Source organism: Erinaceus europaeus, chromosome 1, assembly GCF_950295315.1.
Source record: "Erinaceus europaeus chromosome 1, mEriEur2.1, whole genome shotgun sequence".
Classification (NCBI taxonomy): domain Eukaryota; kingdom Metazoa; phylum Chordata; class Mammalia; order Eulipotyphla; family Erinaceidae; genus Erinaceus; species Erinaceus europaeus.
In genome coordinates, this window is record NC_080162.1 from 131,637,920 (window position 1) to 131,655,790 (window position 17,871).

Below are 17,871 nucleotides of genomic sequence, written 5' to 3' on the forward strand. Positions count from 1 at the left end.
TCCCTCTCCCCTCTCAATTTGTCTCTGTCCTATCCAATAAAATAAGGAAAATGACCACCAGGAGCCATGGATTCATAGTGCAGGCACTGAGCCCCAGTGATAACCCTGGAGGCAAAAAATAAAAAAGGAACTTACAATTCAAACTAGTTAAGAAGTCCTTACAATTCATTAGCCTTTGTTTTCTAGATAAGTGAATGTGGATGTATCTAAAATAATGCAGATCAAATTAAATAATCTACTTAAATAGTTTAAAGTATTTTATAATAACAATAATCAAAGAACTGGCTGGCAGCATACCTTGTTGAGTGCACATATTACAATGTACAAGGACCCAGGTTCAAGCCCCTGGCCCCCACCTACAGGGTGAAAGCTTTGCCAGTGGTGAAGCAGTGCTGCAAGTGTCTCTGTGTCTCTCTCCCTCTGTATCTTTCCCTTCCCTCTCGATTTCTGCCTGTCTTCTATCTAATAAAGATGATAAATTTGAAAAATTAAAAAATAAACCTTAAAGTCAATATTGGGAATAATAACTATCAATATTACATATTGACATCATGGAATGTGTTTTGCATGTGTTTCTTACAAAAGACTCTGAAAAGTACAACTTTCTCAGATGCGTTCTACACCAGGATTTATGGTTCGTGACATTCAATCAAATTCTATCAGGGCATAAGTAGTTTACTACAAGTGGACCTGTATTTTGGCAGGGTACAGTGGTTGTTTCACCCTTAAGGTGTCACAGTTCACATCTAGTAAAATATTGACTTAATATATCATATTGCTCTTTTGTGACCTGAAAGAATTCATCACTTTAAAAAGTAATAATGTTGGGATCCTGGTACATGATGGTTTAAGAGGACATAAGTAGGAATTAGAGTGTTTTGGAGACACTGATCACAGGGAGGTGAGAAACTGTAGCCCTGTATTAATAACTGTACTGTAATCCATTAACCCTACCAGTGAGGTAAGAATAAATAATAATAAAACATTTTCATGTAAATTAAAAAGAAACACTGCAAATTGAAGCATTATTTCTTTGTAATAAAATATCTGTAGTCTTAAAACAGTAATAATGTTCTTTCTGAGGAAAAACTTATTTAGTATATAATAACTTTATTACAAAGTATAAAAGTGTATGGTATACAAGTGAAAAGATATATTTGAAACTGCAAGTAGCTTAATGTTATGTTATATGTTTTGTAATGTCTCTAAGGTAACCAATGTATCCCAGAGCCCTGCTTCCCCAGAGCTCTGCCCCAATAGAGAGAGAGGGAGAGAGAGAGTGAGAGAGAGAGAGAGAGAGAGAGACTGAGAGTATGGATCAACCTGCCAACGCCCATGTTCAGGGAGCAAGCAATTATAGAACCCAGACCTTCCACCTTCTGCACCCCATAATGACCCTGGGACCATATTCCCAGAGGGTTGAAGAATAGGAAAGCTATCAGAGGATTTGAGGGGGATACGGAGTTCTGGTGGTGGGAATTGTGTGGAGTTGTACCCCTCTTATCCTGTGGTTTTGTCAGTGTTTCCTTTTTATAAATAAAAATAAATAACAACAACAAATAAAGATATCTGGACTTTTAAGTAGCAGCTTTTTCACAAAATTATTTAGGGATTGTTCTGTTTCACCCAGTGGGAAGGTATCTCTTGGTCTCCTTTAGTATTCTTCTACCATTTCTCACATATCATCAGATAGTAAATGGACAGTTATTTTCATTGAATGACAAGAAGCCTTAAAACCTACTTACAGTTTTCCTTTATCATTTTCTTGGACAAACCACTACCCCTTACTGTATTACTATTTCATAGTTTAGATATCAAACAAATATATACAGTGTAGTTACAGCGCTGGTACATTTTACTTATATGAATCAAACCATACACTTTCAGCCAGAAAGAATTTTCAGAAACAAACAGAAGAAAATAAGAAAAACTATATATATAGTATTTCTCATTCACTAAAGTATATACTACAGACTAAAAATGTTTTAACATGAATTTAGTAGTGTGAAATGATAGACTTAAGCTTGCTATTTCCTCAGTGGAACTCAGAATCTATTGTAAAACTTTTTAACACTGAAAATATTTTAAATGTTCAAAATACATACATGTCACATAACGCTATCTTTAAATGTAAAGCTACCAGATTTCTGGCAGAGAAACAGCACATTTTCTGTCGTAGAAAGGAAAATATTGCCATATATGTTTTTAAAAATAGAATATGTTGTCCATTCTTTTTTGGACTAAAGAAATATTCTGTAGTAATTACTTAAAGACATGACATATTTTTTACTGTGTGACAGAAGACTAATTTATAGTAGCCTAGTCTTATAGGCATACTTTCCTCCATCATATAGCAGACATTAACAGGGAAACTTCTGTGTGTCAAAACTGTAGTAGGAAAAGGGAAACTCCAAACCCATCAGTTGTGAAAACCTCTAACAGCAGTAAAAAAATTGTAGGGATAAATGAAACTAGAAAAGCCCAACTGGAAACTGTTAGGAGTCTGGATTGTGACAAAATGCTAGAGAGGAGAAAGATGATAAACTATAGGAGAATACAAGCACCAAATATGTACTAAATTCCAAGTGTCAGAGAGATGGTGTCAGTGAAAACTATCTATTGTAATAGACTGTGACATTTTAAGTCTTTAAAACACTTTGACTTTATATGTAAATGCATAACACAATTCTTTGGTGCTGCATAATTGTATCTAATTACAATCAATAATGCAAATAATTGAATTACTGCCAATGTGATAGCGCATTTTAGGATTTCAATCTGATTGTGACAAAGAACAAGCCTTACTGAGGCCTAAATGACGTTTTATAGCAGAGAACCACGTTTCTTTTCCCCGTGTATTTCTTAATCCAACTTAACTGTAGAACCACGTTTTATAAACCATACATTCTAAAATATTACTGAGGTAATATGTGGGAGAAATATGTATCACATCAACTATAATCAGTATAGTCGGAAGCTACTAAGCTCTTATCTTAAAGTATAAAGTGAATATTGATTATTAAAAATTAAAAAACACAGCCAGTTTGGCAAAAGATCCATGGATGTAAGTCAAACAGTAAATCAGCAGTCCTTTGAAAAGAATTCAAATTGCTGGTTTATTTTTATATTCTACTTTTTGATAGCAGAATTAGAAATATAAAGCTTGCTATTATCTTAGATTATATATATATATATATATATATATATATATATATATATATATATATATAGTGTGTGTGTGGAGAGAGAGAGAGAGAGAGAATATGAGAGATCTATACCTCTATCTGTATGCTCCAAGGAACCAACATTAGGAGAAAAAGTGCAAGTTTAGTCATTATTCCAATTAGATTTAGATTTTATAAGCAAAAAAAATTAAAGTGATATTTCACAGTATAATTAGGTTTTGTTAGTTATTTATACACTGCACAAAACATTGTTAGTTACTACAGTACTCATCACTTATTTATTTTTTATTTTACAAAATTACATGTCAACGGGGGTTTAAATCCATACCATTCCCACTGCCAGAGTTATGAATCTTCAGTTTCCCCACTGCAATCCACCACAGTTCCCCTAAGGTTGTAGACATGGGCCAACCATCATCTCTACAACTATCTGTCCGTGTTTCTACATAGTTTCCCCCTTTTTTTCCTGATCCAATCCTCTCTTCTCTTCCAAGTCACTTATGACAACATTACTACCTCCATATGTCCCTCTCCTTTTCCTTCTGTCTCTCTGGGTGCTGATGGAGCTGGAGTTCAGAGCCCTCTTATCTTCATCCTATCACTTCTCCCCCGCTGAGAGTATCAATCAAGGTTGTTTTGGGGGAGCAGATGGTAGGATTTCTGGTTTCTGTAATTGCTTCTCCACTAACATGGGCATTTGCAGGTCTATCCATACCCCCAGCCTGTCTATATCTTTCCTGAGTGGGCCAGAGCTCTGGAGGTACGAGGGTCTAGGATATATTGGTAAGGTCATTTGCCCAGAGAGGTCAGGATGAAATCATGGTAGCATCTGTAATTTGGTGTCTGGGAGGTGGCACGACCTAAACTGAAACAAAATGATTAATGAACAGAAACCAAAAAGTAGGACTAGAGCAAATGAGATTAGGTATTTTAAGGTAGAAGAAAGCTAGGAAATCCATTTTAGGTAATGTTCCTGGGAGCACACACCTGTGGTAGTTTTGCTTGGTACTCATCCTCATTGACTGAATTAGACCATGCTATAAGCACTGACCAGAAGAAATCTAAAATACTGGTAGCAGTGTAAGTGATAGAATTTAGCATAATACTGATTACCATAAGGATATGTGATTTACTATAATGGTAGTTAGAATCATATTCCTATTTTAAATAAGACTTTTCAACAATATCTATAATAAATGTTTATTATGCAAAGTAAAAATGTACACCATAAATTAAAATGGTCAGGTATATGTTAATGTAGAATAAAACAACGTTCATGAATAAGTCACAAAACTGAACTTGAGTTAAGGACTTGCTTTCCTGATGCCGGTCCTTGCGCTTCACATCACATGCTCTTAACCTGCTGTGCTACTGCCCGACTCCCACGAACTTGCATTCCTATAAATGCTTTCAAATATAAAGATGAGAGCTTTTGTCACATGCATCTGAAGTATTATAATACTGAACGCCTTAAATGCAGAAAGAAAGTTAACAGAAAAAACATACTGCTCCTTCTTGAATGATTGTCTCATCAGTAGTATTATCAGTTGAATAAAGTTATCAGTGCTGAAATAAGAACACACCTGACTACTCTAATCTCAAACAATAATAAGTGATGAGGGGGATGCACCTTTGGTTATTATCATCACTGTCACTTTGTTGTTGTGGGAAGTTCTAACTTCAGTATTTTTAATTCTAACTATTTATTACCTTTTATAGAACATCAGAAAAAAAGGCATAGAATATTCATTAGACATCCTCCTCAAGGCAGCTTATTGTTTGATGCATGTATGTGTTTTTAATAGACTGCTGTATTTTCAAAGTTTGGTCAGATATCCATCAAAAGTTTTGATTTTTTTTTTTTCTAAATATCATGAGTCTTCTTGAGCCACCTAACCCCAGCTAACACCACTACATCCAGCACTATTTGAAAGGAGAGTCAGGCAAGAACCCCAATGAATGAATACCCAGCATAAAAGCTAAATCTGTTTATTTGTATCTCCCAGCAGCCCTTTGCTCAAGTTTCAGAGGAAGTGTCACTACAGCTTTCCATAGCTAAGTACTTTACTTTTGCTCTTGAACTTATCCTTTATAAGTTTCTAGGTCAGTGCTCCAAAAAGCTCCCTCTTTGTTATGACTTCTTCCTCCTTATTGAACAAAACAACAATATCAAAACAACATTCAGCTTTGCATTTACTGTCAAAGACACCCTGTATTCTCCTTCTCTTTGTGTTCATGGTCAAGATTCTGATTACCTTTGCATTTCTTTTTACATTACTCACTGTTTTTTCCAACTACAGCATCAAGCTTCAATCTCTACTTTGGTCCAGGAGCTGGCAAACGTATAAAAAAAACCTTAACTTCCCTCAGCTCATGGGCTAGATCTGACTTGCAAGATGTAATTTGTAAAAAGCTGATCTTGTTGAAACTCTTCTAGCCCTTTTTTGATATTTAAGATTTCTTCCTGCTCAGCCATGACATCATCTCCCCAGACAGTAACTTGGGTCCACCAGCATATCAGATGCCAGGCTCAGAAAAAAACTCATAGGTCATGGGCCCTATGGAATATGACTAAAATAGGCATACTAACTATCTCCAAAACATAGACACAAATCTTTACCTTCAATACTCCGGCCTTTAGGTTCATGCTTAGTCAACAATTTGTTTGGCTTTTAACTCTTTTTTTTTTAACTCTTTTAATTCTGTTAACTCTTTTTTTCAGCTACCAGGTTCCAGTTGCTACTATGAGGCCAACTGGACCTCCCTGGGCAGATGACCCCAACAATGTGTCCTAGAGGCCCCATTCCCCAGAGCCTTGCCCCACTAGGAAAAGAGAGAGAAGGCTGGGGGGTATGGATCGACCTGTCATCGCCCATGTTCAGCAAGGAAGCATTTATAGAAGCCAGACCTTCCACTTTCTGCATCCCATAATGACCCTGGGTCCATACTGTCAGAGAGATAAAGAATAGGAAAACTATCAGGGGAGGGGATGGGATATGGAGATCTGGTGGTGGGAGTTCTGTAGAGTTGTACCCCTTATCCTATGGTTTTTGTCAGTGTTTCTTTTTTATAAATAAAAATTAAAAAAAAATTCTTCCTGCATAAGTTTAAAGTCAATTAAGAGACAGTGAAGGAAATCAAATTATTGGCTTTAGTACTAATTAAATAAGAAGCTGTAGTGATGGACTTCTACATGTGTCTAGACAACATGTGTTTCTAGACAGCCACCTACCACTAACCAAGACTTACCTTGCAATAGCAGAAGTATAGGGAACATCAGCACCTATGCCCTGAGGGCTCCCATGAGCAAGTCAGGTAGAATTTCCTACCACAGGTTCAGTTTATCAGAACCTCCCATGGAGCAGTGGGCAGGACTTACAAGTAACATGTTTAAAGAAAATCACTCTTCAAGAAAACCACAGGCAAGTAGGAAAATGGCCCTTCCCTTGGACTCTGAATTACCAAATACACTCAGGATCCTTTTCACTTATTGCCAATTTGCAATATTTAACCTTTTGAAGCACTTTCTTTTAATTGAAACTTTCTTCTTCCTCGGCTCTTCAAGAACATAATGTCTCCTCAATCATGTACTCCAGTTTCTAAAGCTTGACATTCCCTAGACTTTCTTTTGGTTCAACTTTTCGTATCCTGCATGTTTCTGCAGATGATACTGTCTACTTCAAAGGATGTCAGCTATCATTTTTAAGTTTTGAGTGTCTAAATATCCACTAATAATAAATTCTCTCTGAATTCCAGAACTGTGAATTATAATATATCCCCTTTGTCTTGTGAATAAAAGAACCACCACCCACAGTTTTTACCATACATACTAGTCTCACACATTCTTTTTTTGAAACAAAGAACTTTTACAGATGAGTTCATATAAAGATGAGCATATCTTTTGTACCATTATTAATGCCTCTGATTCAAATACAGTCATGTAAACAAATGTGAGTGGGGCATTATTTTACTTAGATGAATAGGTTAACATATCAATATTTTTATGTTCCATATAATGCGATGTTTAAATTGGGGACATCATAAGTGTAGACTTTACATTTTACCATATATGCATACAATTTATCATGATAACAAAGTCTTTATAATTTTATTATAGATGAAAGGAAAGGACATCATTATTACTTTTATATGGTACCTTTACAGAATCATTATATTTTTTTTCCAGAAGAGAGGAAATAGGAACCTTTAAAACTTTTTGTGCAACAGTCAAGTTTATTTTTAAATTATTTGACAAAGAGAGATGTTATTGAGAAGCAGAAATAAGTAATGCACTTTAAAATACGGTAGTCATGTTTTGTGTAAAGAAAATATAGTATGTATTTTTTTTTATTTAAACCTGCCCCTGACCCTGGCCAGTATATATAGTTTTAATCCAACATAATAATTTTATTGTTTTTATTTCCTAGCACCCTGTGGAAGTCGTTCAACAGGTTCAGAAGGCACTGTTCTATCACCAACCTATCCAAAAAATTACAGTGTGGGACATAATTGTGTTTATTCTATAGCAGTTCCCAAAGAGTTTGGTAAGTAAGATTCATTTTATCATATATTATTTTATTCCAAACATACTTTATTTTTCACCATTTGCTATTGATTTTATAATGAAAAAGATATGGTATTTATAAAGAATTAATTTATTTCCCTACTCTGCAGCTCTTTTAAATTAGTTTTACAATAGTAATAACAATTTAGGCTATTTTACTCAATCTGAATTTATAGCCAAGTACACAGGTGAACAACAATATAAAAATGAAAACAGGATTGTTTTTAATTTTTTTAATTAAATACATCCAGTAACCTTGCAAGTGCCTTTATATCAGAATCACATAAAATGGAAAATTATCGTAACACAAAGCCTGCTCTGTGAAATATACAAAAAGTCAAAAATGGAACTACTATTATAATGCTAAAAGGATATGTAAAAGCAGTTGAATCATCTTTGTGCTTTCTGAACACACTTCTAGAAACAAGTTATTTAGGATTTAAGCACCTAGTTTCAGGGATAGCAGTGAATATGAAAAGACAGCAAAGGAGAGTTCAGCTCATCTTGTCAACCTGACAATCTGTTCTCTGTTGGCACTGAGAAGACAGTGTGTCTATTGCTGCCTTCACATCTCTCTGATCACCAGTCTTAGAAATCACTTAGCAGCTCCTAAGGTTTGGGATCTGAATTGCATCTGGAACTAACCCAGGATAGACTATATTTATGGGTGGATAAACAAAGGAAACTTAGTGAGCAGTAAAAGATGGGAGAGAGGCTGAAAGGTCAGAATTTTAAAATCTAGATTTGCAGCATTTTTGTTACAGAGCAAAGAACTTTCTATTGATATAAATGGTGTTTGGTCTGAAAGACCAAATATTTTAGCTAAAGGTCCTAGATTTTATCATACTATGATTGTTGAATCAGTCATATCTTGATAAAGTTTCTGCTGATAAAATAAGCTGATGTTTCCAGTCCAATTTCTTATAACAGATGACTTCCTAGTTATTCTCCCTATCTCTCCTCTGAAACACCCCCAAGAAGTGTTTCCTTAACTTACTTGAGAAAGCATTGTTATCAGAAAATAAGTACTAAGCCTTTTTAACTTTGACAATGAATGATGATGCCAGCATTAGCAAGATGCCTGTTTCTGTCATCTATAAAATATTTCTTCTTCCTAGCATACTGATAGGTTGAATCAGAGATGAACTCTTTGATCATGAAGAGAATGACAGTTTAAAATGAAAAACTTTACTAACTTAACTGTGGATTGTTTGTTTTTCTGTTTGTTTTACCTTTTTTTTCTTTTGTGCAAAAGAGAGGCCTTCCCTTATTAGAGGGGTTTATTACCTTAGTTTCCAAAAGTGTTAGACTCCTAGTAGTAATGTTCTAGAAGACAGCAAGACTCTCTGAATCCTCTTTATAAACCATTAATTTGTTCTATTAAGTTATTTTATTTATTTATCTATTCCCTTTTGTTGCCCTAGTTGTTTTATTGTTGTAGTTATTATTGTCGCCATTGTTAGATAGGTCAGAGAGAAATGGAGAGAGGAGGGGAAGACAGAGAGGGGGAAGAGAAACATAGACACCTGAAGACCTGCTTCACTGCCTGTGAAGGGACCCCCCTCCAGGTGGGGAGCCAGGGGTTCAAACCGGGATCCTTAGTTGGTCCTTGCACTTTGCGCATGTGCGCTTAACCAGGTGCACTACCCTCGACTCACCTATTAAGTTCTATGTTTAGAAAAACATGTGGTCAAAACACATGAAATAAAAGTCAGCTGTTCCCTTTTCTGTCACAAACATGCTGACCGCCCATAGATCGTTTGCATATATGTTCAAAAGGAGACTGAAAAATCACTGATTAAAATAAAAGTTAATTAACAGATTCCTAAAGAATCTGTAATCAATAATCAGTGAAATTTTCCTACTACGTAGTCTTACTGTATTATTTGTAGATATACATCAAGTATGTTAGACTTATTAGTTAAGAAATATCTTTTTTTATAAATGTTGCACCATTATTATTTTTTTTTTAATTTTTTATTTAAGAAAGGATTAGTGAACAAAAGCATAAGGTAGGAGGGGTACAACTCCACACAATTCCCACCACCCAATCCCCATAACCCACCCCCTCCCATGATAGCCTTCCCATTCTCTAGCCCTCTGGGAGCATGGACCCAGGGTCGTTGAGGGTTGCAGAAGGTAGAGGGTCTGGCTTCTGTAATTGCTTCCCCGCTGAACATGGGCGTTGACTGGTCGGTCCATACTCCCAGTCTGCCTCTCTCTTTCCCTAGTAAGGTGTGTCTCTGGGGAAGCTGAGCTCCAGGACACATTGGTGGGGTCTTCAATCCAGGGAAGCCTAGCCAGCATCCTGGGTTGCACCATTATTTTAAGCTGCATATAAAATAAGACAGATACTAATTTCAGCTTGTCACATCATATGTGACAAATTACATAATGTCTTTGAGAAAGAGTTATATAAAGTTTGTCTCCACATAGTTCATGCTCAGTATTGTTGGAATAACAGGATGTCAGCTATGTGGTCAGCATTCTGCATTCAGAGCCCAAATTAATGTGTTCTTTTTTTATTGAGAAAATCACATTATCGGCCAGAACCTTAAGTTTCTTTTTAATGAAATTATATATATGCCTTCTTAATAGAACTGTTAGGTGACAGACACAAACAAGTGCATAAATATACATTTAGATTCTCATCCATAGCCCTCTCCATGAAATAAAACAGTCATATCCCTGGAATAGATTATACATGGCTTCAAAAAAACTTAGCATTGTTTCATGTAATCAAAGAAGCATGAAAACAAGTATTTTGTGTTTTGCATCTCCAGTTGATGATCAATCACCTAATTGTTAAAGTCTTTTGTGTGCTAAGGAGCAGGACTGAGTCAATACTGATCATTGACTTCTTCCTATTCCTACTTCTTACCTCTCTTATGTGAGGTGATCAAGCAATATTAATTGGTTCTTTATACATTGTTCTCATCAAAACTCTTAAATTGCTTCTACTGTTTCTCATTCTCACTTTTCTATGATTTCCTTGTTATCATGCCAACCTCTGTTTTATGTCATTTTGATGTACTTTCACTACCTATATCACTTCTCACCTTTTTCTCCTTTCCTGTTATTTAGCAAAAATTATAATCCCTTTTATACTTGTATATGCTAATACTTTTAGAATTTTATTTTCTAAGTTTTTTAGTTTAATACTGGTTATATTCACTCAATTTATAGGGATTCCATTTTTCAAATATTTATTTATTTATTTATTTATTTTGACAAAAGTCCTTGTTCTAAAGTTAAGTAAGGAGAAATGGCATAGTCAGGATTACCAGTGAACATACGTTCAGTCATCTTCAGAAAATCATTGACTTGGTTTTGTATAAACCATGTTATCTCTGAATAATTTAAATGGGACATTTTCCCTCTGATGTCAGAACAGATGACAATTTGTTCAGATACTCAGATGAACTAGTTTGTTTTCTTACAGCCCTAGGTGATTCCAATGCTTTCTTTACCTACTGTTGCCAGTGTAGAATTGAATCTAGTAAGTTTGATTTGTACACAAGATAACTCTACTGGCAAATCAACTGCAAAGATTGATTTTTTGTCTATGCTGTTTGCTAGGGCTTCACTGCTCTGGGAAGACTTTTTCCTGTAGACAGAGGGAGTGGGAGGGAGAGGGAGAGGGACAAGGAAAGGGAGAGGGAGAGATAAAACACCACAGTACTGCAGCTTTGTCCAGCAGAGCAGTGGTGATTGGGCTCAACCCTGGGTAGCACACATTGAAAAACAGACACACTATCCAAGTGAACTATCCTGGCCCTGGAAGGATGTTTTTTGTTTGTTTTTGTTTATTTCCCTCCAGGGTTATTGCTGGGGCTTGGCACCAGCACTAGGAATCCACTATTCCTTCCCATTTTTTTTTTTTTCTGTTTTATTGGATAGGACAAAGAGAAATTGAGAGGAGAGGGAGATGGGGAGAGTGAAAGACGTACAGCTGCAGACCTGCTTCACAGCTCCCGAAGTGTTCACTCCTGCAGGTGGGGAGTGGGGTCTTGAACGCTGATCCTTCCCTGGGTCCTTGCACTTAGTATTATGTGTGCTTCACCAGGTGCGCCACTGCCCAGCCCCAGAGAAGGATTCTTTCAACTGTTAATCAGAAGAAATGGTTCACTGTTAGTAACAAAATACCTAAATTAGTTTGACATGAAATATTATTGTCTTTTGGCATTGTCACCCCTCCCACTTCTCCCACCAATATTTCCCTAAAATGGCCCTCATCTATTTTAGGAATTATCTGTAAGGGGGAAGGAGAAGGAGAGATTGAATGAGTAAATTGTGTAACTTCTTTAACAGAATACCACAAACCATATGACTTAATACAAGTACAATTATTTTCTCACAGTTCTAAAGAGTATGTACCTGAAGTTAAGTGATTAGTCCCACCACATACCCTTTTAAGACTTTAGAGCAGAATCCTCCCTGGTTTTTTCTTAATTTCAGGCAGCTCCTAATAATCCTTCACATTCCTGGTTTATAAGAGGCATTACTTTGTGTCTTCCTGGACCCCTTTTCAATGTTCATGTATCTTCCCTGTTACTGTGTCAGTGTCTGTCCTTTTTTCTTCAAACAGTAGCAGCTATTATATTTAAGTTCCAACTGAATCTACTATGAGCTCATTTTAAATGTTTTTTAAATGTTAATGCAGAAGTAAAATGTAATTGTTGGTTGACAAGGTAGTAAATTCACTTGGAAGTGTGCCCCCACTGTGGAAGAAGCTTTAGTTCTGTGGTATCTTCTACCCCCACCCCACTGCCCCACCTCTACACTCTCAGTCATCTTTCTTTCAGATAAAATTAGCCCAGAGCAGTGGAACCCTGTTAATAATCACATACATACACACAGTCATGCACACACACAGGCACATATAAGCACACTCTTGGTGATTCCTCTTAATTTTAATCTTTTTATTTTTATTTTTTATTCACTTTTGTTGCCCTTCTTTTAGTTATCGTTGTTGTTATTGATGTCATTGTTGGATAGGACAGAGAGAAATGGAGAGAGGAGGGGAAGACAGAGAGGGGGAGAGAAAGACACCTCTAGACCTGTTTTGCCACTTGTGAAGTGACTCACCTACAGATGGGGAGCCAGGGGCTTGAACCAGGACCCTTACTTTGGTCCTTGCACTTTTCCATGCGCTTAATCCACTGTTCTACTGCCTGACTCCCAAGTATTAATTTTTTTAAATTTGTATTTGTAAAATGGATATACTGACAAGACTATAGGCTAAGAGGGGTACATTTCCACACAATGTCCACCCCCAGAGCTCCATATCAAATCCCCTCCCTTGATAGCTTCCCTATTCTTTATCCCTCTGGGAGTAGGATCATTACGGAGTGCAGAAGGTGGAAAGTCTAGTATCTGTAATTGCTTCTCCACTGAACATGAACATTAACAGGTCGGTCCATACTCCCATCCTGTCTCTCTCTTTCTCTAGTGGGGCAGGGATCTGGGGAGGCAGGGCTCCAAGACACATGGTAGGGTCCTCAGCCCAGGGAAATCAGGTTGGCATCATGGTAGCATCTGGAACTTGGTGGCTGAAAGAGCTAAGATATAAAGTAGAACAAATTGTTGACTAATCATGAACCTAAAGGCAAGAATATTGCAGATGAAAATTTGGGGTCTCCATTTTGGAAAAAGCTAGGAAGTCTATTTTAGGTACATTTCAATGGGCCAATGACTTTACTAGTTTTTGTCTGAGCCTGATATCTCATATATAGGTGGACCCAGGTTATTATCTGGGGAGATGGTGTCATAGTTGGAAAAAGGACTAGAAAGCTGGATCAAGGAATAGAGTAGCTCCCAAATATGGGAAAGGTATATAAATATTGTCAACTGTAAACCCTAACAGTTTGATCTGGGGCCCATAGCCCCACAGCACAGGAGCCTATGTAACCTCTGTACCCCTGTAGGTCTGAGCCCACTTTCTGTGGTCACGGCTAGAAACATTCCAGGCTGAGCCAATTTCAGGACCCATCTTCCTCAGGTAGTAGGTAGAGTATGTTGTCCAACCTCCCTTCAGAGAATGAAACATTCCCTACCAATTTTGATCCACAAACCCCACCACTCTTTCTTACATGCACTCTACTCCGCCCCCTCCCCCTTCCCCTACCTCACCATGAAATAATTTTAAGTTCTCTTCTCAGTAATCACTGTTTTATTTTGAATTTGTATTCATTACTTTTACAGTCTTACATTCTACACATAGGTTAAATAATCCAAGTAAATACATATCTTTATTTCCTTACTTATTTTATTTTGCATAATCCCCTTAAGTTCCTTCCATTTTGCTGCAAATGGATTTCTCAGTTTTTGATAGCTGAATATTGTTACATGATGGCATATACTGTATCTTTAACCAATCATCTATTGACAAGCACTTCAGTTGTTTCCACATATTAGTTATTCTATATGTTATCACAGTGTTGTAGATAAAATTTTTGTGTTTTGTTGATCTTTGAATTTATCTATTTTTATTTCAATAATGTGTTCATATTTTTTTTTAAATTTTTTTTGATATTTTTATTTTATTCATTTATTCCCTTTTGTTGCCCTTGTTGTTTTATTGTTGTAGTTAATATTGTCGTCGTTGTTGGATAGGACAGAGAGAAACGGAGAGAGGAGGGGAAGACAGAGAGAGGGAGAGAAAGATAGACACCTGCAGACCTGCTTCACCGCCTGTGAAGTGACTCCCCTGCAGGTGGGGAGCCAGGGTTCGAACTGGGATCCTTATGCAGTTGCTTGTGCTTTGCGCCACCTGCGCTTAACCCGCTGCGCTACAGCCCGACTCCCCAATGTGTTCATATTCTTTAGGTAGATACCCAGAATAGTGTTGTTGAATCATTTAGTAGCTATGTTTTGAGTTTCTTAAAGAAATTCCGTGCTGTTTTGCAGAATATTTGCACCAGTTCACATTCCACAACAGTTCATGAAGATTGTTTTTTGTTTGTTTGTTTTTTTCTACACCTTCGCTCTACTTCTGGTTATTCCTTTTGATGTACACCTTTCTCACTGATGTGTTCTTAGAACTCTTTTGAACTGAATTGGACCAGCATTTCTCTACTAAAAAGTGAAGATAAATATATATTTTATATACTCATGGCAATCTAGTCAATGTATGTCCACACAGAAGTATCTCTTTGATACCTTTGCTCATTTTACATTGGATTTATATCTTACCTTGTACATTGCTGATTATACTGTTGTTCTTTTTTCTGAAAGTAGTTTTTAAAATCTAGGTCTGATAGGCAAAATAGCGTATTTGGATAGTGTCCCACTTTGCCATGTGTACAACTCAGGTTTGAGTCCAGCCCACAATTCATTTCAGGAAGCTTCTTTGCTGTCATATCTTTCACTCTCTTACTCATCTAAAGCAAAGGAACAAAACTAATTCTTCTGCTGCTCTGCTATCTAATGGGATAGCAGCAGAACGCAAGATCTGTAAGCCTCAAGTATGATTTTTGGCATTGCATATGCAGGAATGACTCTCTCGTCCTTCCTATCTCATTAGTCAACACACCTTTTCTTTTTGTTTATTTGTTATGTTTTATTTTTTGTTTGTTTGTTTGTTTAACTTAGACCTCCATGGAACATAGGAAGAAAATATGAAATCAGTGATTTGGAATTAAAACATTCCCACACTATCAATGTGCATATTCCCTTTTTTTTGGTTTGTCAACAGGGAATTGCATATGCATAATTCCACTGCTCCTAGGATCTATTTTTCATTCTTTTTTTAATTTCAAATGTACATATGGGAGGGGAGTAGGTGCACACTCTGCTGTGGCACCAGAGTTGGAATGTAGGACTTTGTGCACAGCAAAGTGTATGCCCTGCAAATGAGCTAACTCCTAACCCCTATTCTGTTTTTATGTTTTGACTATCTGGACCTTTTAACATGCATTAATGTATTTTTACCTGTGTATATAAAGTTGTCTATTGTCATCCTTTATTTTGAAGCTAACATTCTTATATCCTGTGTACTCTGTACTATAAATTGCACTCACATTGTTTTGTATAATACCTATTTATTGTTGTGTATATGAGAACAAGGATCAGAGAGAAAGTACCAGTCAGACCAACACATGGAGTATTTGCAATCAAAACTAGGACCTCATGCTTCCTATTTGGACATTTGCCTTTTGATCTGATTTCTAGGTGATCAGTTTTATCCAACACAGTTGTGTAATTTATTTTGTGTTTACCTATTTTTATGGTTGATTTAGTAGTATATTATTTTTTCTCTCCATGTTTCAGTGACAATTTGTTTTGAGACTTTTTTTTTCCTATACTCATTAGGTCAGAAAGAATGTCCTATTAGCATTCTGTTTTTCTTGATGTTAAGTGTTCATGATGAGTGAACATTTGTGGTCAATAAAAGCTTTTCACATTTAATATTTAAAATATCTGACACTCCATTTTTTAATACTACAGTTGTACCAAAATCAATGACTAATAGCCATCTCTAAATATTGAGCTTACTTATCTAACAAAGACAAATAATGTTCACTAAATGTGTTCATTTTAAATTTACTTCTGGAATTCATCATTGCTTGTTAGAGCAAGTGAAAAGAAAATGAAGCTCTTTTATTAAAATTGTGTGCTTCAGTGAAACCTATTACATGTATAGTTGCAGCAAAGGCAGTCCTCATTGTTGAGTCTGTTACTTCAAAATAAGGAAGATAGTGTATTGTTGTTAATTATAAATATTTGAATTGCCACCAGGTTTATTGCTAGGGGTTGGTGGCGGCACATCAAATCCACTGATCCTAGTATCCTAGTGGACATTTTTTCTTTGTTATTTTCATTTGATAAGATAGGGAAGAATTGAGAGGAGAGGAAGGGAGATACAAAAGACCATGGACACAGGGTCTGTGGCAGCTTTTGTTTCTAGAAATCCTGGACTGTAGACTTATCAAATGTTACCTGATGGCATGCCATGTGGAAGAGGAGTTTTTGTTTGTTTGGTTTTGTTTTTAAATTTTTTTAAATCTTTATTAATTTGATAGAGACAGCCAGAAATTGAGAGGAAGGGGGAGATAGAGAGAGGAGACAGAGAGACACCTGCAGCACTGCTTCACCACTTGTGAAACTTTCCCCTACAGGTGGGGACCAGGGACTCAAACCCAGGTCCTTGCCCACTATAACACGTGTGCTCAACCAGACGTGCCACCACCCGGCCCCTGGAAGAGGGGATTTTTGTGTCAGAACTCCCTGGGCAACTTATGGCTGTCATGCATAGGTGTTCCAAACACTCTGAAAGGCATGAAAGAAAGATGTTCAACTTTTTACTGTTAAGGAGTCTCTGGAAGACAGTAACTCTTGTAATTTATTTTAGAAATAGTCTAGAGGTGTGTGTGTGTGTGTGTGTGTGTGTGTGTGTGTGTGTGTGTGTTTTCCCATAAACAATATATCATTTAGTCAATTTTCAGTAATAGCATGAACGGGCTAAAGTAAAATTATAAAAATAGTTTTACTTTAAGATCCTAAAGTATCTAAAAGAATAGAAACTAATTTTAACAGTATGGTAAAGTGAACTTCTTTAGTTCCTTGCAAAAGTCATTTCATGGGTGTAAGGGCTTTTGACTGGGCAAATAATTGCTAAGGTATTAAGTGAAATAGCTGGTCCTTCCATCATGTGTGGGGGAATGAAATCAGTGCCTTCTGTGAATGCTATTTGTATGTATGTCTGTATGTATGTTTGTATGTATGTATGCATTATTATTATTATTATTATTATTATTTACCATAGGACTGCTTAGCTCAGGCTAATGGTGATTCTTGAGAATAGAACCTGGAGAACCTCAGGCATCAGTTATTTGCATAACCATTATCCTTTCTTCTCTTTTTCTTTTTTTCTTTTTTTTTTTTACCTTAAATGACATGGAAAATCCATTTCTTTCATTTTCATTTTCTTTTCCTTTTTTTGGCCTCCAGATTTATCGCTAGGGCTTGGTACCTACACTATGAATCCATAGCTTCAGGTGGCCATTTTATTGGATAGGACAGAGAGAAATTGAGAGAGGAAGGAGAGGTAGAGAGGAGGAGAGAAAGATAGACACCTGTACCTCCTCCCCACACACACAGGTGGAGAACCTGGAGCTTGAA

The 17,871-nt window shown here is 36.4% G+C and overlaps 1 protein-coding gene across 1 annotated transcript in view; it reads left to right on the forward strand.

The window, feature by feature from the left end:
- The window catches only part of CSMD3 (CUB and Sushi multiple domains 3), a 1,712,448-nt gene that overhangs the window by 1,119,100 nt on the left and 575,477 nt on the right, over window positions 1-17,871 (forward strand). The window contains exon 32 of the mRNA XM_060195764.1: window positions 7,613-7,729. Within this exon, the coding sequence (XP_060051747.1) occupies window positions 7,613-7,729 (117 nt within the window). The remainder of the gene's footprint in view (window positions 1-7,612; window positions 7,730-17,871) is intronic.